The 25,242-nt window shown below is 39.0% G+C and overlaps 1 protein-coding gene across 6 annotated transcripts in view; it reads right to left on the bottom strand.

Annotated features, from left to right (window-relative positions):
* Positions 1–25,242, bottom strand: part of RALGAPA1 (Ral GTPase activating protein catalytic subunit alpha 1) — a 246,013-nt gene that overhangs the window by 162,050 nt on the left and 58,721 nt on the right. For 4 of the 6 annotated variants that reach the window (XM_065403818.1, XM_065403817.1, XM_065403820.1 and 1 more), the window contains exons 13-17: positions 23,934–24,082; positions 21,759–21,888; positions 19,548–19,785; positions 15,271–15,432; positions 4,656–4,796 (exon numbers count right to left, since the gene is read on the bottom strand). In XM_065403818.1, the coding sequence (XP_065259890.1) occupies positions 4,656–4,796; positions 15,271–15,432; positions 19,548–19,785; positions 21,759–21,888; positions 23,934–24,082 (820 nt within the window). The remainder of the gene's footprint in view (positions 1–4,655; positions 4,797–15,270; positions 15,433–19,547; positions 19,786–21,758; positions 21,889–23,933; positions 24,083–25,242) is intronic. The other 2 variants (XM_065403822.1, XM_065403821.1) reach the window with 1 other exon arrangement.

Below are 25,242 nucleotides of genomic sequence, written 5' to 3'. Positions count from 1 at the left end.
AACGTTTTGCCATCAATTCCAGTTGGTCATGCAGTCCATAGGAAGGAAACCTATAACACCATGAAACAACTTTTGAGGTGCATAAACTATGACCAACATCAGTGGCAGCTTTGTGGCGATTTGAAGGTTGTTGCTCTCTTGCTTGGTCTGCAGACTGGATACACAAAGTACTGCTGTTTTCTCTGCGAATGGGATAGTCGTGCAAGAGATTCCCACTACATCAAGAAAGATTGGCCACTCCGACAGTCATTGGAGCCTGGGAGGAAAAGTGTTCAGCATCCACCACTTGTTGAATCAAGGAAGATTTTGTTACCACCCTTACACATCAAGCTGGGTCTGATGAAGAACTTTGTCAAGGCCATTGACAAAACACAAGCAGCTTTCAAGTACCTCTGTGGAAAATTTCCAAGGTTAAGTGAAGCTAAGATAAAGGAAGGTGTCTTTGTTGGTCCTCAGATTCGTGAACTTCTTCGAGATGATGCATTTGACCATGCACTGCGTGGCAAGGAAAAGACTGCATGGAAAGCCTTCCAGTTAGTGGCAATAAATTTTCTCGGAAACAACAAGGCAGACAACTACAGGTTGTTGGTGGAAAACCTCCTCAAGGCATACAAAAGCCTTGGTTGCAACAGGTCACTAAAGATACATTTTTTGCACTCTCATCTAGATTTTTTTCCACCGAACTGCGGAGCAGTGAGCGACGAGCACGGCGAGCAATTTCACCAGGACATTGCAACAATGGAGAAACGCTATCAGGGCAAATGGAGCCCATCAATGCTTGCAGACTATTGCTGGACAGTGACAAGAGATGCTCCATTTAATGAATACAAGAGACAAGCCAAGAAGCGCCGAGTAGACACTGAATAGGACTAAACTATGTACATAATAATTTTTTGCCTTTTGTTTCATAATAAATTTTATTTATATAACCCCTTTTGCTGATTTTTGAAGTGTTGCATAAACAGGACAGGTGAAATATTATCATGTAAAGCAACCATAAACACATGAAAAGACCTAGGTTTACAATTTATGATTAAAACTCTACTATCTACACAATATACATAGACATAAAATGTAAAAACTTAAATATCTTAGAAACAGTAGCCAATCAGTTGTTTTAATTGTCATATTTGAATTCAGCACATCAAAATACATAATAAATAGCACATTTTATCTCTGAAGCAGACGACTTCTCAAAAATTGTAGACCAGTGTTATCTTTCAATGAACTAACTCAGGCCAGCCAAATGGTGACCTGCACTACATGAAGGTGGTGTGAGGATACGAGGGGCAGGGCCGGCTCCAGCTTTTTGCCGCCCCAAGTGGCGAAGGGAAAAAAAAAGCCGATTGGCAGCACTTCGGCAGCAGCTCAATTGCGCCACTTCATTCTTTGGCGGTAATTCGCGGGTCCTTCACTCCCTCTCTTCCTCTTCGGCGGCAGCTCAAAGAGGAAGAGAAGGACTGAGGGACCCGCCGCCGAATTGCCGCCGAAGACACGGACGTGCTGCCCCTTTCTATTGGCCGCCCCAAGCACCTGCTTCCTTCGCTGGTGCCTGGAGCCGGCCCTGAGGAGGGAGCACATTGTGCCCCTTATGCTCCTGTATCAGCTATCTGCATCACAGATAACAGCACTGCAACTGATGCAGCCTCTATAAAACTGATCCAACTACCTCCAAACAAGTGGGAAGAAAAGGTCTGGAAGTGTGGAGCCTTGACTCACTGGGTTGCAGCTTCCCTCTCAGGCTGTTATGGGCAATGCTGGCTCTAACAGAGGGCTTATTGGCAGAGGCACGATTGAGTTCTCAATAGCTTCAAATGAACTAGTTTTATGGAGTACAAGCCAGACTGAATACTTACTCACTGGGTGTACTGGGGGAAAAAAAAGTAGAAAAATGCTCGCTTATCTTAAACAGACAATTTCAAGATAATTATAATTGCACACCGAAGGAAATGTCTTTTTAAAGCAAGAGGCCCGCTGCAGAAAAAAAAGATCTTTCAAAGTAATATTTTTAGAAAATCCAGTCTCCAGTTCTGAGCACCATTAAAGGAATTCAGTAGATAATCAGTATTCAAATTCATAACTCCTAAGAATGTGTAGGAGGCAAATTAGCAGCCTTCATTCTCTGATAGCAGCTAATAACTTTTGAGTGGGTCCTTCCATTATGGGGAATAGTATTCAGCATATTTTTCCTTTCCTTTTTAAATGACCTCTCAAATGCTATACACCACAGAACAGCATCCGGAAGGTGTAATTTTTTCTCAGCACAATTCAAGATGTACTACCAGAGAGAGGGGGGTAAAAGCCTTCTTTTTCCCTTTTTAAATACTAAGACTGATCTACAGTGATTTGTGTTCATTTAATTAAAACAACAACAAAACCCATGGTGTTCCAAGCACATGTTAGTCAGTTTAGAGCCTCAGTTATTTCTGTGGGAGAGGAGGATGATATAGGAAAAAGCATCAATTGTTTTGAAGTCAGAAGAGTGGTTTTTGTTTGTTTGATTTTAAGATGTAGAGGCTCTTTTAAGGAGCTTTATCACTACATCATGGTCACTTGCATTGTTCTTTATATTACATATGTATGCATATAGTGTTTGGTGCTTCATCTACCAGTATACTGATGCTGTACTGAATGCATTTTATTTTTTACCAAGGAGAATATTCAATCAAGATTTACAGATTAAAAGATCAATATGCATCAGAATAGGGCTACTAGACGTCTTATAGTGCTAATTAATCTTCCTAACTCCATTCTACCCGCTGGCGTATTTGAAGCTTTTTTAGATTAGCCCAATCTTTCATGAAACAGATTTTAGAATAGTATGGCATTAGCAAGCAACACTGAGTATATAATGAAAAATATTACATTGAAATTCTGCACAAAAACCTCAATGCATTATTTTCACTCAAAACTCAAACACTAGGGTAAAACAACACAGTTGGGTTATGAAGGAACACACCAGTGGGCACAAGACCCCACCATTAACTTTCTTCCTGTCCTAGCAACCTTAAATTCTCTAACCCCACTTTTTTTAGATCAACAACTGACAAATAAATAAATAAATAAATAAATGAAAATAATAATACAGTGCTTTCCTTTTATAAGAATCACATCTGTCCCAGAAGATTTGATTTTTATAAGTGGTTTATTCTGACAAGCGGAGTATAGGTTAGTAGAGGGAATTATTTTGTCCCAGTGGTTTTGATCACTATATGCGCTTGATTCTTTTATCAGCGATTCTTATAAATGGAGTATACTGGTACCATCTAGTTTTTAAATCTATTTTCACCCACACATCTCAAAGCACTTTAGAAAGAACGTTACAGATGGGGAAACTGAGGCACAGTGCGGCAAACTGACCTGCTTAAGGTCACCCAGCAGACTAATGGCCGAGACAGGAAGCGTCAATCCCAGTCGAGTGCTCTATCAACTACACCATACTGCCCCCCTAAAAAACAACCCCAAAAATTATCCAAAGACCCAAATCCAACCATTCTTTACACATAAAAGATTGCAGGATATGGTGGGCTGTGGATTTAAAAAAAAAGAAAAAAGAAAAAAAAAGAAGAAAAAAAAGGGGGGTTGAAAACCATTGTTCTAGTCCAACCTGCTTCCCAGAGTAGAGTACCTTGGAATACTGATGGGGTTAGCCAGGAATGCACATTTTAGAGGAAAGGTAACAAGTTGTCGGGTTGCTTCATGAAGACCTTGTTAGGCAGGGGATAATAAGGAGGGATGTTAGCAGAAAAGAAACTAACAGCTTAATGAAGGTACTTACAAACAGCAGGAAAAAATACCCAAACACATCTAGCACAACCAGCTAGTTACTTTTAAAATTTGTTTGTGCTAATTCTAAATTTTACTTATTTGTTGAAAAACTAAATTCTCCAGAAGACGCTATTGTCAAACTTCCAGCCAACCATCCTGCAGCACCAATCATGTTTTCAGAAAACTCCAGCTCTGTACAGAAGACATTATCCTCTCTTAAAAAAAACAAAAAACAAAAAAAAAAACCACACACACCTGCTTGGGGATTTTAAACTATATATTTTCCACTTTTTATATATTTTAAAAGGAGGCAGGCATACTGTAGAATATATTTTGCCATGCTACATGGCTTTTCTAAAGATAATCTCCTTATAGATATTCAATCACAAATTACTTTTCTATTACAGTTGCCATAATGTTGACAGTACAATGTCTGTGGACAGCATGCTCAAAAACTCTTATGTTGAAAGACTGCCTATGGCAAGTCAGTCAAACAAACAATCTGTTCCTCTTTTTCCTCTCCTTCTCCCTCCACCACAAATAAAGCTTTAGAGCAATTCTATCCCCCAGATTTAAATTACCCTTATTTAAATTACCAGATGTTAAATTACCCTTATTGAGTAAACTGAAAAAGCAGAAAAGTTCCATTATTTTCATATTAATAATAAAAATTGGCACAGCACTAACTTCTAACAGCTCCAGAATGGGTTGCAAATATAGCATGATATTTCACATAACTCAAAATGTTTATTCTTAATCTTTTCCCTTCTCCTCCCGCTGCCCCATAATATTTTACTTTGAAGAATTTATTGATTTAGCAGAATTTGAAAGCAGAAGGATTAAAAAAGTGATAAAGGGGGTGCAGAAATTAGCAGAGGTGGCACTACCTGAAAGCTCATCAGAAAGGGGAGTGAGAACAATATCAGGCAAGAAGGGTTTGGAAGTATGGATCAGAACAGGAGCACTTTTAGCACTGCGTATATAGGCCGATGGCAGAGCACATTCACCAATGGATCGGCTTCTCATGGCTTCAAAAAAGGAAAAGAAAGAAGTGGGGAAGGAAAAAAAAGAAGAGTGACTATAATGAAAGGCTTGTGTCACAGAAAAAGCAGCAACAGAGGAAACAAAGAAAGGAAGAAAACTTTAAAACTTAAAACATTTCAGCACGGCAGATATTGGCAGAGCTGTAAGAAAGAAAAAAAATCAGTGGACACATAAGACATTTCGAGTTTTAAACTTTTTATGTAAAGCAGCAATAATGCCTTTAGTCTGACAGTTGCAATGATTTTCCATCCAAAATTGATAAACTAATTAAATAGTATTATTTTCCACTGCATCAGGGGTTGAAAAATCAGCAAGTTCAACACCATTCCAAAAACAATCAGAACTTGTGAAATTTTAATCTAAAAAGTAATTTACACTATTATAGTTCTATTTTTCTAAACTAGCTTTAGTGTTGAACAAGAGTATCCTGATTTTGACATAAACAACAATTTTCAGTTCAAGAATTTCCAATGGGTTTAAAATACTAAAAGAAAATTATTTTTTTTTGTCAGAGATTCAGTTTAAACACAATACTAGAATAATAAAATAATAAATAGTTCACAAAAATCTAGCTGAAGTTGATTAACAATATCTTATTTGTAGAGAAAATTTCAATAGTAAGTTCTGAACATAAATGGATATTTGATAAATCTTCCCAGATATGAATATTTTCTTACTTCAGTTTATTTAACTAGCTCAGTTCAATGACAGATTCAAAGTTGAGAAACCAACTGACAGCTGACTGAAAAGATTGTTTTTCACTTCCAATTTATAAATAAAAAAAGGGTGTGTGAAAGGATGAGATCTACTAGTTCTAAAATCTTGAAGGACATAGTGAACATGGTGGCCAAAAACAACCAGTTCAATTTGTTAGCTACAGATAAAATACTTCCTTTGTCTAAAAAATTAGTTTTAAATGAAAAACGTGTTTGATAAACTTACTTTTCCCTTGTATTTCCAGCTCATTTAGTTTGATTTTAGTTAATTAATAAACAATTTTGAATTGCAGTTTTTCTGCATTCTTATTTTAATTCCAGTTTCCATCCAAATGCAGCTTGACACAAATCACAAGTAAAAATTAATCTAATAAATCAGAAAAACGTGAATGGCACATTTCTAACAACTTTAAAAAAATGCAAATATTAAGAACCTCAATAAATGCGTGTTAAGCTTAAATAAATACATATAGATGTAATGTTTCCTCCTGGTTATTAAAAAGTATCAAATTTAGCGTAAAAGCTGCATGTTTTAGTTGCTAATCAACAAGTTTTATTGGATACCAGGCAACAAGAATCAACCTCTCTTTAGGAAAAGAACTAAAAACTATAAATGCAAAACAAGATTAAAACAGATCATTTATATCAAGGATTTTTGCTGGCTGATTTTGAATTCGTCAATTAAAATCACTGATTTAAATCAATCCACCCTGTTTTGTGGGATTACTTCTATAAAGGTTGCAGGATAAGAATTATATTTGCCATATTCCCAATAATCTTAACAGTTCCTTGGATAATATTGGTTTGTTTCCATTTTGCAGTATATCAGCAAGAACAGATATTACAATTTATTTCTGTCAGTATAACTAAGCTTATAAAGATACAATTCATGATCTTCCAGTAGTGTTCTCCTTCACATTTTCATGATGAAAATCTTAATTAAATGATTTCAAAAACCATTATACACTGACATTTTTTTTTATGGGAATTTCAGTGCTTTAAAAAAAAAAAAAGCTTGATTAGTAAATACAATATCTATAGACTTGTTACTCCGTTGCATGCATCTTCAAAACATCTTGAAATAAAATATGGGAGTCCTATTCTGCATGGGAATCAGAAGTACATGGAGGTGTTACAAGTTGGAATTAGTCACAGCACACTTATCACTCCAATTAAAGGGATGCCTCTAACATAGCAACATGCAGGAAAAAAATGGTGAATCAATGTACGTGGAGCAGGAAACACATGGGACAAGTGGAGTGTAGAGATTATACAGTTCTAAAAGCACTCTGAAGAGAGTCTGGTAAGACATGTTTTAAATTAAAACAGTTTCCTATTAAACATAGGGCTTCTCTACACAAACATTTAACTGGAGGCAAGTTGGGGTATGAATCTACTCTGCATTAGCCCCCTACACACTAAGGGCTAGTCTACCCTGGCAACTTTAAAGCGCTGGCTTGTGTAGTCATGGCAGAGCACTGGGAGAGAGCTCTCCCAGCGCTCTTAAAAAAAACCAATAAAACCATGAGGGGCGTAGCTCCCAGCCCTGGTGCACTGTCTACACTGGCGCTTTACAACGCTGAAACTTGCTACGCTGGGGGGTGAGGGGGGTGTTTTTTCACACCTCTGAGTGAGAAAGTTGCAGCGCTGTAAAGTGCCAGGGTAGACAAGCCCTAAGTCTCTGTTAGTGTCAGTTCGTTTGTGTACTTTGATCAAGTCGTATTTCAAAGTCCTCGATAGATCAAAATGAACTAGGGAACTGTTAGTGCACATCATCAAGGTCCATACAGACAGCGTATGGCAAGCTAGTGTGGGGTCGATTCACACGAACTCAGTGTTGTATAGACACGCCCTCTGTTTATGAAAGAGAAACTGACTAGAAGTAGCTTTGCTGCGAAGTCTACAAGTAACAGTAAGTGCAAGGCTCCAGCTTCCTTTATTTTCAAAATCCATAGTATTAAAATATAGGCCATATTCTATTATTAGATGCATGGCACGCATTATTGTGTATCTTAAAATAAATCAAATGAACATGGATATTAGAAGATCTTTTAAACTACAAAGCATGTACCAAACTTTTAGAATAAGATACTAGACCTAACACAAATCTGCTCATAATAGCTCATCTTAATTAATTAGCCTCTTACAGTTGGTATGGCTACGTCCACTTTTTCATGTTCTCTGTATGTGTGTGTGTATGTTATAAATAAATAAATAAATAAATAAATAAATAAATAAATAAATAAATAAAAGGTCTAGTATCTTATTCTAAAAGTTTGGGGGGGGGGTGTACACACACACATACACACACACACCTCTTTTTACTATATGTTCCATTCTATGCATCTGATGAAGTGGGCTGTAGCCCACGAAAGCTTATGCGCAAATAAATTTGTTAGTCTCTAAGGTGCCACAAGTACTCCTGTTCTTCTTAAAATGAAGCGCTCCTTGTAATCAGGAGCTTGTCTCCCCAACTCCATGCCCTGGAATAGTGTTTCAAAGCCTTCTGAACAGTCCAATTGAGATAATGGAAATTTAAACTGCCTTTCCAAGATAAAAATGCAGATCAATATTATTAAGACAACTGCCTATGAGGTGCTGTGAATGCATTAGCCAGTCTAGCTCAAATTTTAAAATTATTTTAGTTTAAATAAGATGTGCTATATTAGTATCAATAGTCAAGAAAGGGGAGTCTTATTACCAGGATTTGAGGTTTTCAAATGAGTGAAGGTTGTGTAGCAGCATTTTTTACAATAAATTGTACCGTACAATTCTGAAAGTTCACAAGGAAGAGTCTTGATATTTTTTCTCTGTATAGAGCAATAGTAAAATTAAAAATATTTATTCTCCTTCCATATCTTGATTTGGGGAGGTGGTGGTGGGAGGGAGTAGAGGAGGCAGATGGATATGCCATATTTGCTGTTTTCATTGTATGCCTATTTTACCCTGACCTGTTGACTATTTGGGGCCACATTCTCACCTAAGATATGCATCAGTAAATATCTCACATCATTCACTATTGTTCTTGCAGACAAGTGTAGTAATTAGTGGATTTTTCATGTTATGATATACCTCTAGGATCAGAATCTGCTGCTTAGGCTACAAATCCTGGACTCTAGCCCAACAAAAGATTTTTCAACCCATATGCATACAAAGTTAAAAGGCCCTTTTTGAAAAAATACTTTACATAAGATCAGGCTAATAAATGTACACACTGCATATCAGAGAAGCTGTGAATTTTACTCGAGTCAAACACATACACAAAAATGTGTGCGCGCGCAACTAATGGGTACTGGCATGAGGATGGCTCAAAACAGAGGTGACACAGACATCTACAAAACATACAGATAGAAAAATACCCCCATCTTTTTCTTACCGTAAAAATATTCAACATATACTTCCTCTACTCAAACATATAAGGAGTATATTACCAACGATCAAAGGAAATATACTGTATATCAAAGACAACATCTGAGGACTGACTCCATTCCAGACCTAAATTCAAGTCTGTTTGCACAGTCCATATAGAATTTAAGAGGATCTGATAACCAACTACAATGTAGGAGAAGATATATTCTACCCCTGGGCACCAAGGTCTTACAATTACAACCATGGTCACAATCAATTTATGTTCCATTTATTTCAAATAAGAAACCAAAGCAATGCCTTCCTAGTGCTTTAAGATATTAGCATAGGGTTAAGATCTTGGTCTCTCTCTCCTCTCCTGATGAGAATTATGTTTATGAGGGAGAAGAAAATAAAACACAGGATTAAAATATGGCAGGGTTCAATTAACTCACCAGAGCCAGCCTTACATATTTAGGGTGGGAGGGGGAACCTTGATGTTCTCAAACAAATTAGTTGCTAATGCTAGGCATCACCACCAGCTGCAGAAGTTAACTCTGGCTACTAAAAATCATTAACTCTCTGTATTTAAAAAAACTGAAGAAGGAAACTCATTACACATTTTACTTAATTTATTGTATGTCAAGTAGTACAGTAACAGTTTGATAAAGACGTTTGCAGAAAAATGTAGCTAAAATCAGAGTTCAATTTTTAAAATTATCAGATTACTTATTCCAAACAAAGTAAATTGTAAATATATATGAAAAAATTAGTAGCCAAAAGGATATTGGAGTATGTTACTGTATATCACAAATGGACTGTTAATCACTTCATAATTTTTTTAAAACCTATAGGGATTTGGGGGGCTGGCTCTGGCACCTATTTTTGGGGTTTGCACCTTATAACTGTAATATTAGTGCTGGGACACTTGTGCACAGAAAATATATTCCCCTGTAAGCATGAAGAGATTTATGATTTTTTTTAAATGGTTATATTAATAAAAAAAGAGTCCTGTTAAGATTCTTTCATGCGATAGGATTGTTTGGGGGAGAAAAAACAAACAGATGTTATGTTACAATGAGACTAAAATCAGATTAGTTTGTTACTGATCAGGTCAATATATAGCTTGACCTGGATAAATTTCAGTGATTTAGGAATGAAACCATACAACAGGAGTCCCCAATGCGGTGCCTGTGGGCGCCATGGCATCTAAGTGCGCCTGCGTACTGGCTGGCTGACAAGCAGCAGCATCCAGAGGCGTCGCCGCCGAAATGCCGCCGATTTTCAGCGGCATTTCGGTGGCGACACCTCTGGATGACGCTGCTTGTCGGCGGCGACACCTATTGACGTTGCCGCTTGCTGGCGGCATTTCGGCAGATGCTCGTCCGCCGCCACGGTCCTCCGTGGCTCGTAGTCTGGCACCGGCCAGACGTAAAAGGTTGGGGACCACTGCCATACAATATCTATCTTTTGAAATTAATAATTAGAGACAGCAAAAATGTAACAGGATCTTTAATTTGGTATCATCTTGTTAAGGCACTGAAGGTTAACAGAAAACTCTCATACAAGGGTAATCACAAATGAACGAGAGAGACCCAATAATTACATTTTAAGTATCTGAACCATAATGGAGAATACTTAGTCAAACTACAAGCGGTCAACTTATCAGCATGAGACAGGAAACGCAGATTGGTGTTTGAATGCATGAGAAAGGCAGACATTTGAAGTGGTTTTTAAGCTTTTTGGGGCAGAGATTGTGTCTTCCTACACATTTGCACAATGGATCCCCAGCCCTGATGGAGGCTTTAGGTGCTAAACAAATAATTAAACAAATAATCACAGAATCAGAAATGTTGACAGGTCATCTAGTCCAGTCCCTGTGCTAAGGTAGGAGCAAGTATATGTTGACCATCCCTGGCAGGTGTTTGTGTAAGATGCTCTTAAAAACCTCTAACAGGGATTCCTACTCCAGTGCTCAACTACACTTTTAGTTAGAAAGTTTTTCCTAATATCTAACCTAAATCTCCTTTGCTGCAAATTAAGAATATTACTTCTTATCCTACCTTCACTGGACCTGAGAAAGACTGATCACAATCCTTTTTGTATCAGGTCCCCCTCAGTTTTCTTTTCTCAAGATTAAACTACTCCAATTTTTTTAAACTTTCCTCATAGGTCACATTTTCTAAACGTTTTTTCTCTCCAATTTACCCACATCTTTCTTAAAATGTGGCACCCAAAACTGGACACAATATTCCAGCTGAAGACTCCCCAGTGCCGAGCAAAAAGGCCAATTATCTCCTGCATCTTAAATATAACACTCCTGTTAATACACCCCAGAATTTTAGCCTTTTTTTGCAACTGCATCACATTGTTGATTTATATGCAATTTGCAATCCACTATAACTCCTGGATCCTTTTCAGGAGTACTACTGTCTAGCCATTCATTCCCCATTTTGTAGTTAGGAAGAAAAATATTAAATGCACAAGTGTAGTACTTTGCACTTGCCTTTACTGAATTTCATCTTGTTGATTTCAAACCAACTCTCTAATTTGTCAAAGTCATTTTGAATTCTAATCCTGTCCTCCAAAGTGCTAGCAGACCATTCCAGCTTGGTATCATCCACAAATTTTATAAGCATACTCTTCACTCCATTATCGAAGTCTTCATTAATGAAAACATTGAATAGAACTGGACCCAGAACAGACCCCACTAGTAATAAATAGTAGAAACTAATAGTGTTTTAAGATATTCTTAAGAAAACTAACAGTTAATTTAAACACTGATTTAAAAATTTTAATTACCCTCCAGAATTTCTGGGGGAAAGAGGAGAAATACTTGCATTTCTAAAAGTCTACCTCAATTATATATTCAATTGATGACATGCATTAGCTGCATCTCAAACTGTCTCAAAACATACCAGCTGTTAGGCAGTATCAGTAAAATTACTTCTCTCACTGAATAAGGCTAACATCATTTACCATTATGGAGATATTAAAACAGCAACAGACATTTCTAAAAAAACAATTTCTCTTTTGAATGTAAACAACTGCAATTTTCCTTCAAGCAATAGAGAACAACTGAGATCATCTCAGGAGATAACTCATAATAAGTAAGTTTTTAGTCCAAGTCACATTTGCATTTTCTAAGTCAGTCATACAAGCATGAATGAAGTCTCCATTAAGTAATCCACCTAAAACACTATCTAGCATGACTCATTTTTAAAACAGGAAAAAAAAAATGTCTTCAGGAACATAAGAACATAAGAATGGCCGTACCGGGTCAGACCAAAGGTCCATCCAGACCAGTATCCTGTCTACCGACAGTGGCCAATGCCAGGTGCCCCAGAGGGAGTGAACCTAACAGGTAACGATCAAGTGATCTCTCTCCTACCATCCATCACCACCCTCTGACAGACAGAGGCTAGGGACACCATTCCTTACCATCCTGGCTAATAGCCATTAATGGACTTAACCTCCATGAATTTATCCAGTTCTCTTTTAAACCCTGTTATAGTCCTAGCCTTCACAACCTCCTCAGGCAAGGAGTTCCACAGGTTGACTGTGCACTGTGTGAAGAAGAACTTCCTTTTATTTGTTTTAAACTTGCTGCCCATTAATTTCATTTGGTGGCCCCTAGTTATATTATGGGAACAAGTAAATAACTTTTCCTTATTCACTTTCTCCACACCACTCATGATTTTACATACCTTTATCATATCTCTCCTTAGTCTCCTCTTTTCCAAGCTGAAAAGTCTTAGTCTCTTTAATCTCTCCTCATATGGGACCCGTTCCAAACCCCTAATCATTTTAGTTGCCCTTTTCTGAACTTTTTCTAATGCCAGTAGATCTTTTTTGAGATGAGGAGACCACATCTGTACACAATATTCAAGATGTGGGCGTACCATGGATTTATAAGATATTCTCCGTCTTATTCTCTATCCCTTTTTGAATGATTCCCAACATCCTGTTTGCTTTTTCGACTGCTGCTGCACACTGTGTGGATGTCTTCAGAGAACTATCCACAATAACTCCAAGATCTCTTTCCTGATTAGTTGTAGCTAAATTAGCCCCCATCATGTTGTATGTATAGTTGGGGTTATTTTTCCCAATGTGCATTACTTTACATTTATCCACATTAAATTTCATTTGCCATTTTGTTGCCCAATCACTTAGTTTTGTGAGATCTTTTTGAAGTTCTTCACAGTCTGCTTTGGTCTTAACTATCTTGAGCAGTTTAGTATCATCTGCAAACTTTGCCACCTCACTGTTTACCCCTTTCTCCAGATCATTTATGAATAAGTTGAATAGGATAGGTCCTAGGACTGACCCTTGGGGAACACCACTAGTTACCCCTCTCCATTTTGAAAATTTACCATTTATTCCTACCCTTTGTTCCCTGTCTTTTAACCAGTTCTCAATCCATGAAAGGATCTTCCCTCTTATCCCATGACAACTTATTTTACGTAAGAGCCTTTGGTGAAGGACCTTGTCAAAGGCTTTCTGGAAAACTAAGCACAATATGTCCACTGGATCCCCCTTGTCCACATGTTTGTTGACCCCTTCAAAGAACTCTAATAGATTAGTAAGACACGATTTCCCTTTACAGAAACCATGTTGATTTTCCCCAACAATTTATGTTCTTCTATGTGTCTGACGATTTTATTCGTTACTATTGTTTCAACTAATTTGCCCGGTACGGACGTTAGACTTACTGGTCTGTAATTGCCGGGATCACCTCTACAGCCCTTTTTAAATATTGGCGTTACATTAGCTATCTTCCAGGCATTGAGTACAGAAGCTGATTTAAAGGACAGGTTACAAACCATAGTTGTTAGTTCCGCAATTTCACATTTGAGTTCTTTCAGAACTCTTGGATGAATGCCATCTGGTCCCGGTGACTTGTTACTGTTAAGTTTATCAATTAATGCCAAAACCTCCTCTAGTGACACCTCAATCTGTGATAATTCCTCAGATTTGTCACCTACAAAAGCCGGCTCAGGTTTGGGAATCTCCCTAACATCCTCAGCCGTGAAGACTGAAGCAAAGAATTCATTTAGGCTAGGTCTACACTACGGGGGGGGCGGGGGTGGTGCCGACCTAAAATACGCAACTTCCGCTACGTGAATAGCGTAGCGGAAGTTGCATATTTTAGGTCGACTTACCTGGCTGTGAGGATGGTGGCGAGTCGACCGCTGCCGCTCTCCCGTCGACTCTGCTTCCGCCTCTCACTGCGGTTGAGTTCCAGAGTCGACGGCAGAGCGATCGGGGATCCATTTTATTGCGTCTACACTAGACGCGATAAATCGATCCCCGACAGATAGATCGCTACCCACCGATCCGGCGGGTAGTGAAGACGTGCCCTCAGTTTCTTTGCAATGACTTCATCGTCTTTAAGTGCTCCTTTTGTATCTCGATCGTCCAGGGGCCCCACTGGTTGTTTAGCAGGTTTCCTGCTTCTGATGTACTTAAACATTTTGTTATTACCTTTTGAGTTTTTGGCTAGCTGTTCTTCAAACTCCTTTTTGGCTTTTCTTATTACATTTTTACACTTAATTTGGCAGTGTTTATGCTCCTTTATATTTACCTCACTAGGACTGGACTTCCACTTTTTAAAAGATGCCTTTTTATCTCTCACTGCTTCTTTTACATGGTTGTTAAGCCACGGTAGCTCTTTTTTAGTTCTTTTACTGTGTTTTTTAATTCGGGGTATACATTTAAGTTGGGCCTCTATTATGGTGTCTTTGAAAAGTGTCCATGCAGCTTGCAGGGATTTCACTCTAGTCACCGTACCTTTTAATTTCAAGGAATATAGTAGTGGCATTGATCACTGCAGGAAGTTAGCTCTGAACATGTTTGTGCCTATTTATAGTTACCAGAGGTTTTAGGGATATATCCAAGAAGACAAAACACTTCAAAGTACTTCCAGCTGATTCACATACTTTACACGGTTCATTGCTCTACTTTGGAAATCCATTGCATATTTTGTGCAAAATGTATCCATACAGCATTACTTAGAGAGCCTCATACTAATCACCTATGCATATCATTCTTGAGATGGCCTATTCTTGTCATCACCTCTTTCTAACACATAAAGCAGTTTTGTTGTTGTTTTAAGTACAGCTAAACTGTGCCTAAGCAATTGGATAAAACATTACGCATTAATACATCATTTGCATGACCTGTATTTGTTAAAAATCTATATACAAGTAACAAAATGCTATTCACTTACCCCCCAAAAACACCACATAAGATTGCATAATATATATTTACATACATTACTAATTACCACACATGAAACTTGTGTGGGAAAGTTCACTACGTAGATACAAAAATGTTCAGTTATGAATTCTTTCCCTCTTCCCTCACGTCACAGATCTCAGTTTGTACAGATACATACCAACTGTTTTCTGCCGTACTATGCTTCTTGCCTTTTCTGTCCCTGGAGATCCAGTCGTTGTAGCACTGCGCTGTCTCATTGGTGCCTGTCCAGGCTGATCACGGCTCCAACCTCTAGAAAAGGACTTATCAACTGATGATTTTTGGAACTCATGCCCAACTCCTGCAAAAATTATAAATTTTTAATCTATTCACTTAGTCACCTGAAATGTTCATAGACTAGACCTTTGCAGTGGTCACCTTTTCAAATAATTTCCACTTAGCTTCAAATGTAGAGTCTCGTAATGCCAAGCATGTGACTTCAGAAGCTGAACAAAACTTTTTAAAACCACATTTATGAACCCCATCCAAACAACATCAATTGAAATATGTCCATACTAGGTCAAAGCTTCTAGTGCAATTACTGTTGTAATTCCTTTCTGACCTTTCCAATACACAAACCCAAGAAAAGTGAGCTTAGCAAGGCCATACAAAATAAAATGAACAACTGTGGATAGTTTTTCCCCCTTTATTTCCAAAGCATTTAATATAAAGTATAATTCCAGCTATACAAATTCCCTTTATCCAAGAATCCTAGTTACCAAATCCACAGTCTCTCTCCATATAGCCCTACTGCAGCTAATAGCACTTTCATCTATATGAACAACCAGTTATCCAAAACATTCGAATGTCCCCCAGGCCATTTGGATAAATGGGAGTGCACTGTATTTCATCTTTTGTTGTCTCTATTAGAAGTGAGACATACAAAGCAAGATATTTAAAAATCATGTATTAACTAATTGATTTTTGTTGGAAAATAATTATACACCGTAAAGATTCAGGCACCATAAGTAACTAAGATGCTAAAACATCTTAACACCAACATGAAAGAGAAAAAATAGGACTAGCTCATAGGAAAAGGCTTTTGTGATCTCAATATTAAATTGATCTCTATGTGAAATCCTAATGCAACAATCTCAAAGAGAAAGTAGTAAATTCTGAATGAAAATTTTGTAAATCCCCAAATAAGTTAAACAGACATCAGTATGGCTACTGCAGCTGCTGGAGCTATTTGAATAAGTTACTTGTATTCCAAGAAACAAATGAACAAAGGATAACCAACAAATGAAGTATGTCCTCACAGAATACTGATCCATTATGTAGCAGTATGCGCCAGATATAGAATCTTAGGACTGGAAGGGACTCAAGAGGTCCTCTAGTCCAGTCCCCTGCAGTATTATCTAGACCATCCCTGACAGGTGTTTGCCTAACCAGCTCTTAAACATTTCCAGAGATGGCAATTTCACAACCTCCCTAGGCAATTTATTCCAGTGCTTAATTACCCTGACAGGAAGTTTTTCCTAATGTTCAACTTAAACTGCCCTTGCTGCAATGTCCCATTGCTTCTTTTCCTATCCTTAGAGGTTAAGGAGAACAATTTTCCTCCCTCCTCCTTGTAACAACCTTTGATGTACTTAAAAACTGTTCTATCCTCTCTCAGTCTTCTCTTCTCCAACCTTCTCTCAAAGGTCATATTTTTTCCTAGACCAGCAGTTCTCAAATTTTAGCAACCCAAGGACCCCCATTTTGATTTAAAATGTTTTGGACCACTAAGTACCCCCTTGCTCAGCCCCAAGCCCTGCCCCCACTCCACCCCTTTCCCCAGAGCCCCACCCACACCCCACCACTTTCTGCCCTCACTCCACCTCTGCCCCTCTTTAACGCCTCTTTCCACCCCCTGCCCCAAGCACACTCCGACCCCACTCCTCCCCCTCCCTCTCAGTGCCTCCTGCATGCCACTGAATAGCTGTTTCCCGGCATGCAGGAAGCACTGGGAGGGAGGGGGAGAAGTTGATCAATGGGGCCGGCGGACCCCCTGGAGTACCCTTGTAGACCCCCAGTTTGAGAAACTCTGTTCTAGACCATCATCTAAATCCTTGATGAAGATATTGAACAGAACCGGACCCAGAACTGATCCCTGTGGGACTCCACTTGATATTCCAGCTTGACTGTGAATCACTGATAACTACTCTCTGGGCATGGTTTTCCAACCAGTTATGCACCCACCTTATAGTAGCTCCAACTAGGTTGTATTTCCCTACTTTGTTTATGAGAAGATCATGCCAGACAGTATCAAAAGCATTCCTAAAGTCAAGATCATATCACATCAACTGCTTCCCCTCTATCCACAAGGCTTGTTTCCCTGTCAAAGAAAGCTATTAGGTTGGTTCGACACGATTTCTTCTTGACAAATCCATGCTGACGGTTATTTATCACCTTATTATCTTCTTATAGGTGCTTGCAAATTGATTGCTAACCCTCCCCCCCATTAGTAGTAATGAGCCTACCCTGTCCTTGGTCTTCCCCTTCCACCATTACTTAAAGCATTATGTTCTCCATGCCTGAAAATTGTGGTTTGGTTTTCCTCAATGAAAAGAGGTTAAATATTTTGGAATTTATCGACAACATTCAAAGTGATGCTTGATGAGGAGTAAAGTAATTGAAAATACATCTTATTTGCAGAATGTGCCATAATCAGAGCAATATCCTCATTGCTATTTGCAGAGGTGGGTGTATGTACCCTTACCAAATAGGAAGTATAAGGAAGCTTGCCAAAAAAAAAAAATTAATTGACTAATCACCTCCAAAATCACATTTAATAATGAATGACTTAGTGGAGCTCTATGAAGACTGTTCACTTCTAGATAAACATCTCTTTTCATCATTTATTCCTTTTTTGGGTTCTGTGGCTGAATACAGAAAAAGATATATGATATTTTTGCTTTCTTGCATGTGTAGTACTGTTCCATGATTCAAAAGACATGTTCCAGCAAATGTTCAGTTAACTGCATACATTCTTATCTGAGAACAGACTCTTTCAAACACTGATGACATGAAAAGATGCAAATTTACGACTCAATCTCAGTTTCACTGTGGGTAGCAGGGATGGGAAGGCTATGAAAGACAGGGAGAAGAGAAAGTGTGCTTTAGAGTGACACCTCTAGGCCAATTTAGGAGGAAGATGGTATTGTGAGGATTGGATGAATACAAGTAATACAGTGAAAACCAGGGATTTCTTGGGGCTTCACAGATTCCCCTACCTAAGATAAGGCATTTAAGTAGAGGATGAAATGTATTTAATTATAAGAGTATACAGAAACATTCCTATCTGCCCCTCCCAAGAGAGAAACAAACATCAGAATACATCATCTCTCATTCATGACACGCAGAACTGTTATAGCAAGTGTCTTTCTCTTGGCTTTGAATGGACTATCACCTCAACCGGTCTGATTCTAAGAGATAAAAAGTGGGCTGTAGAAAAATTACAATTATTGCATCTGTATAACAGATTTCCACATAACAGAATACCTAATTTTTACATAGTGCTTTTCATCAATAGATGTGAAAGTGCTTTCCAAAAGAAAGTCAGTATCGTTATTCCCTGTTTTACAAATGGGGAAACTGAGGCACAAAGAAATGAAGTGACTTGCCCAAACTCACACAGCAGGCCAATTGCAGACCTGGGAATAGAATCCTGGTTTCCTGAGTCTAGCTATTAAGCCACTCTGCCTCCATTCATATTATTCAGGACTGTAAAATAGCCCATTTTCTACATTCTATTGAATATCTACACCACTGAACTCTAATCTGATTTAAAAACTTGCAACATTCAAATGCATTATTAAGAGGCTCCTTTTTCTTTAAATAATCATTACAGTCAAAGTAATTTTGACAAAACTGGCCTTCTTCAAGGCTTACACCTCAAATGAAACAAAACAAGGTGGGCCCAAAACCTGAACTCTCGTAGTCAGTGGCAAAGTACTAGCCCAGACTACAACTTTAATCAATATTCCAATAACATGTTTACTTTAAAAGATTTAGAAAGTGAATAATGTTAGCAGTGGGCTTACAATCTAGTTAAGGTTTACTAGAAATCTATCAAATATTACTAGAAAATGGACATAATTCCCTCTTATTACTAATCAGAAATTAATGGTTATGATTGATGCTTACAGTTAACTAAATTAAACTGACACAAAGAGAAAGGAATACCGCTCCACAATATGTAATTATGGGCTTAATCCAGCAAATATTTAAGCTGTTTGCAGGATTGGGTCCTATGCTAGGATGTAGTGGTTTTTAATTTACAAAATATAGTCTACAAAAAAACAGAAGTTGTCCCATTTCAGTAGACAGACACAGCTAATTAGACATATATTAGGGCCCGCCTCCCTCTTCCCCCCGCCCCTTCCAAGACTCAATTTATATAATTAAATTATATAATGCAGGATGTCTTACCTTTGCCCTTGTGCTTTTTCTGTTTCTGCTCACTCAATTTATCCAGTGGTAAGTCACTGAGGTCCAGGCTGTATAGGTTTCTAGCTAATACTTTTGTTAGCGTCTCCATAGTCAGTGACCACTCAGTGGCCAGCTCTTCCCAATATGTCAGTGATGACATTACAGACAGCAAATCATCCCAAAGCTCTCGAGAGATGTACACGTTTAGATTTGCTTTGATCCAGGCTACTATAAGAGTCTAAAAGAATAAGTAATTTAAGTGACAATAGTTGGCTTGTTAACATAAGGCAACAGAAGAGTATTCAAGCATCAGACTTTACTGTCTGAAACAAAAATAGAAATTTCCATATAGTGTCCACAACACGCGCACACAACACACACACACCCTCTCTACCTCACGCAAATCTTACATGAATTTCCATGTGATGATTAAGCCTTTTTGTTTTCACTCACAGTTGTGTGGTGTGTTAGGTCATTTAACTGTGGGAACAAATTGGTTCGATTTATAAAAGATTTCTTCAGATCTTAACATAGTTTAGTTTGGATTACATCCCATGCATTTTGTTTCTTCTCTTTTTTTAAAAGCATCTGGAGATTCTCCAGACCCCAGAGAAGCCATCAAAAGAGCAACTTGGGGCTATCTACTTTGAATGACTCTACTGCTGGCCCATCCCCACGGAACAATGCGTTTTCTGCACAGGTAGGGCAACCACTACAAGGGGAAAAGGGTGGGGCTGCAGTTTTCCAGCTAAGCACATTGCAAAAGGAGAGAGACTACTTAAGAAGGGTGTTGCTCTGAAGCAAGTGGGGCCTGACCATTGCCAGATGAAAACAGGATATGCAGGAAAGAAGCCATGAGGGACTTTGCCCTGCTGGAAATGCTGGCAATCCTTGAATGCACAGAAGGGATGAGATCAGACTAGAGGGTATTTTTCCAAAGATCTGTAACTCTCAAGTGCTTTAACAGTAACATGATTGCAGTTCAGAAACTCCTTTATAGAGCCTGTATTCCTTGTTTTCTTGCCATGTTGTCCCCAACATGGGCTTCTAGTTTAACCCGAGTGCCCACAGCATCAGTGGAACTCTGGGAAAGCATATGTAAGTTAGTGGGAGGCTCAGGAGGTCTGAGGCATTTGGTTTAAGGGTCTAGGCTGGCTGAACAGCAGAGTCCCATGTCCCAATCCCAGCCTCATGTCCCCATCCCCGAGCCCCCAACCTGGCCCTCCCCACTGTCCTTCGGGGCCAGTCCCTGGAGCCCTAACCGGCCTCTTTCCCTCCCCCATCCGTCTCCAATCACCTGCTTTTGCCACATCCTGGCCTCCTACCATCTCCCCAGGGCTGCTATCTGGAGTCTCATTGCCCCCCCCCCCCCCACTACCCAGAGCCTTCCTGCCCCTCTACTGTCCCAGCCCCCAGAAGGGCATCGTACCTCTAGCTGATCATAGATTCCAACAGCTTCATCTCCTCAATCCAAGCTCAAAAGTACTCTCACACATTCACACCTTGCTTTGCGGCCCAGATCCCAGCCCACACCCATTCCTCTCCCCCCTGGCCCATTTCTGTTACTTGGCTCAATTGGTAGGTATGGAGGAATGTTTGGAGGGGTGAGGGGGAAGAGTAGCAATGCCAGATGCCTCAGGCCAGCCTCGTGCATCCCGTTTTCAGATAAGGGAAATAAGGTCACCTTACTCTCTGGGCAGGGTGGGCATGGAGCTGGCAGGCAAATGGGGGTATGGGGAGGGGAGATGGACCTTAACAAAAAATAATTACCCGCAACTTAGAGAAATAGTTGTCAGCATGTTATATATAGTAATGCTATTATTAGATGCAACTAGCCCTTTAACATGCAGTGGTCCCAGTATTTAGGCAATATGCTTATTAAAAATTCTAGTCTCACAGATGACAAAAGAGAGAAGGTGGGTGATGTAATATTTTTTAATTGGACCAACTTCTGTTGGTGAGAGAGACAAACTTTTGAACTTACACACAGCTCTTCTTCTGTCCTGAAGCCATGTAAGCTCAAAAGCTTGTCTCTCTCACCAACTGAAGTTGGTCCAATAAAAGATATTGCATCATCCACCTTGTCTCTAATACTCTGGGAACGACATGGCTACAATACCACTGCAGATGACAAACACGTCAACTGCTTTTGTTGCAACCAACCAGCCTCATAGGCAAAGTTAAACTCTCATTAAATTTATATTTGCTTGCCTGAAAAAGAGGTCCTGCAAGTCTTCCTGCTAAAGTGGAGTTCTTTCTTCCTTGATACTGCAGAAAAGCCTGGGATGGCATCTTCAGCACAGATTCTGTGACCCTGAGCAGCACAAGTAACATCTGCTCCCTGCAAAGCAATATTAAATTGAGTTACTTTTTCAGTATATATTTGGGCCGTGACACTTAATGAATTATCATTGTCAATGTTTCTCCCCTTACACAAACATTTTTTAAAACACACAAAGTGTAAGGGTCAGAAACAGCTCAACATCGGTCTATTTTTAAAAAGTCTATCACTCCTGCCCCTTATTGCCGGTCTCTCTCCATTGCCACAACAAGGAACCCCTGCCGGATTCCCTTTCATGTGTCATATAAGGCTGTCTACCTGCTCTCTCAAGGAAGCATGGCTCTCAGGAGTCCCAAATGGCAGCAAAGTTATTTTTAGTTAGATCACTATTTCTGATCCTAACCTACCCTAAAAAAAAAAAAAAAAAAAAGCACCAAGTGAGAGTATTTGGCCGGGGACTGGTGTCATAACAGAAGATGACTTTTCTAAACATACTCTACCAGATCTAAAGAGGATGGCAGGGAAGAAGTGTCTTCACAGCCACAATTGAATAATGTTGGTTGAAAGTTTGTTTAAAGTTATATGAAGCCTGTGAAGGCGTTACATTTAAAATTATCTATTGGAATTTGCTAGTGATTCCCATTTTACTCCCAAGTCTCCACTGGATAGCTGAGAACCAAATCTGACTACTTTTGTTTTTCCATATATGGATACATAGTGATGGTAGCCCTACTTATGAAGAACTCAGGAGACATCAATAAGGGACAATGAAATTTAAATTACAATGAAAGAAGTTGGAAATTTTAAGATTTGCTGTTGCTCTCTGCTGCAGCAGACCATGGTGGCATTCTACTATTCCATTAGAACAAGGCAGGGGCGGAGGGGTGGGGGGAAGAGAAAAGAGAGAGAGAGACTGACTACAGAAATGGCTCAGCTTTGGAGCTGGGTTTTGCCCCATGTACCTGGTTTGTTAGAAAAAAATAAGCTGGTTAAAGTGCGGATGGACTTTTGCATAAAAAAAAAATCCTGAAACCAGAATAAGTTGCAGACAAGGACCATTATAAACCTTTAAATATTAAATTACTGAACTTGTATACAACCACTACCTTCATGCTAGCCCTACTCCAACACAGATCTCTGAAAAGAATCTTCCTATTGCTTTCCTAGGTAAGTGGACAAGTACCCCCAGATCACAGAGAGCGGGACAAAGGAGAACAAAAACAAGTCTATGCTCCTTTCCCCCACAAAAACAAACTGAAGTGGTCACAGGTAATACGAACACCTTACCACCATGGGAGATGAAGGGGGGGGGGAGGGAGAATACCCACAAACAGGAAGTGGTAGAATGGGCATTCAACCCCAACATCCTTCCTCCAAAAGTGGTAGAGCTTGGCTTCCCCAGCTCTTGGCTCTCAAGCACTATTTCCCCCAATGGGGAAGTGAGTAGTACTGAATCCAGCTTTTAGTAGGGTTGAGGCCAGGAAACGGGATGGCTATATTCACCGCCCCCACCTTCCCAAAAGCTGATAAGACTGGCCCTGGCCTTGGAATAGAAGCCCTCAGTGGCCATACAGATTATCTGCTTCTCCTTCCTCCCCACATCCCAAATGAACATTCAGCATTGGCTACTCAGAAAAGGTGCCTGTCTAGGACTTTTTCAGTAGCTCTGGAGCAAGAACGATTGCAGCTGCTTATCTGTGCCTCACAGCTCTTCTCACCATCACTGATGCTGTCTTCTAGTGCTGAGGGTATCTATTTCTATCCCTTCCACTAAGCAGTCCCCTTCCAGCTAGGATGGAGGTGTCCACATGTGCCTGTTGTAATAGTTATCTAGGTTTATTTAAAGGGTTTTTTTTGTTTGTTTGTTTTTTTTTTTTGCAGGGGGAAGGCAGGAGATGGTCCATGTGTACTTTATACCACCAACTCCAGCAAAATGATACTTTAAAGTAAACCTAGATATGCATCACTCTTAAAACAGTGACTCGTTGAGAGAAATTGACTCACTTAGTAGAAACCATCCCATTCGACTTCCTGGGTATTAAAAAGTTTTAAATATTTGGTCCAGTTCATTAAAAATCTTAAAGATAAAAGCATAAGCTTTTTACCAAGTCTTCTTGTCCATTGTTACTTGCACCACCATGTGACGGTAGATATTAAGAATGCGTTTACACATATCAGTGTGCTCATCCAAAAGAGTTTTAATTTCATTTGAAGGCTCAAGAAGAAATATATTTGAAGAGTTTATTATAAAAACCTATAAACAAAAGAAGTGGCAATTAAAATTATTAGCCTGAGAAGCTAGCCAGTTTTAGCTCTGATTAAAACAACTCAACAGATAACAGTAGAAAAGAATAGTGATGTAAATTTTCATAGGTACATCTCTTGTTTAGCCTGCTTTAATGAGTGACAAATTCAAGAATAAAATTAGTTTAAGTTTCAGTTTAGCAGAAGAGAATTTTTCACATTTTCTATAAAACATTTGTACAAATTTCTTCAGATATATTATATGGAGAATTACTCAAGGCTGTGTTAAAACTGGAGAACATCCAACAGCATAAACCCACTGCTGTCCTCTGTAACACTGCAACCACACAGCAATATTTGATAAAACCATGATAGCGTATCTATATACACACACACTGTGTGCCTGATAATGATGGTGGAATTTCTATATTTTGGGACTTGAAGTTTTTATCCCACCGCGTATAGCACTGCTTGCTAAGAGTAGGGTATTTGGGATATTCAGATAAAGACACACCTTTCATTCTTTCTGTATGCAACTTAGCCTAACATGACAGCTAGACTCTCTCTCAGTGAGCAGGAGAATAGCTATATGCATTGTGGAGACTGACCACAAATAAAGATTAAAGCCCACTGGAACACATACATGTGCAAATTTCTTGGAAAGGCTATTGCATTCAGGGTAAGCAATGAAATATATACAATCCTAGAGAGGCCTCTTATTACTAATAAGCATTCCTCTAAGGTAAGAAGCATTTGTAAATAAGGCTTTCCAGCTGCAATGGATCTACTGATGGAACTCAACTGCCCATTCTCCATCTACTAGACAAAGCACCAAGCAAATCAACCAGAAAGGGTACTAAATCTACTGTGTTGTAAGCCTTTGTTGATCACAAATGTGATGTCCTGGATATTTACTTTAGCTGGCCTGCCAAAGTGCATTATGTGTGGCGTTTCAGGAACTCCGGCTTGTACCAGCTGGGATACTATTTTTACCATGCACACCAAATGTTAATAGAGTGCAACCACAGGGATTCTTGGGATCCTGCCTATTCTTTGCTTCCTGGTTAATGAAATTATATCTGGATTACCCCAAGAGCAAGACACTGCTTTAAATACTGCCTCCAAAAGAGTAGAATATGCCTCATGAGGCTGAAGGACGATGAGACGCCT

This window comes from Emys orbicularis, chromosome 4 (genome assembly GCF_028017835.1).
Source record: "Emys orbicularis isolate rEmyOrb1 chromosome 4, rEmyOrb1.hap1, whole genome shotgun sequence".
Lineage (NCBI taxonomy): Eukaryota > Metazoa > Chordata > Testudines > Emydidae > Emys > Emys orbicularis.
Note: the sequence above shows the minus strand (reverse complement) of the source record. Positions and strands in the feature narration are given on the sequence as shown.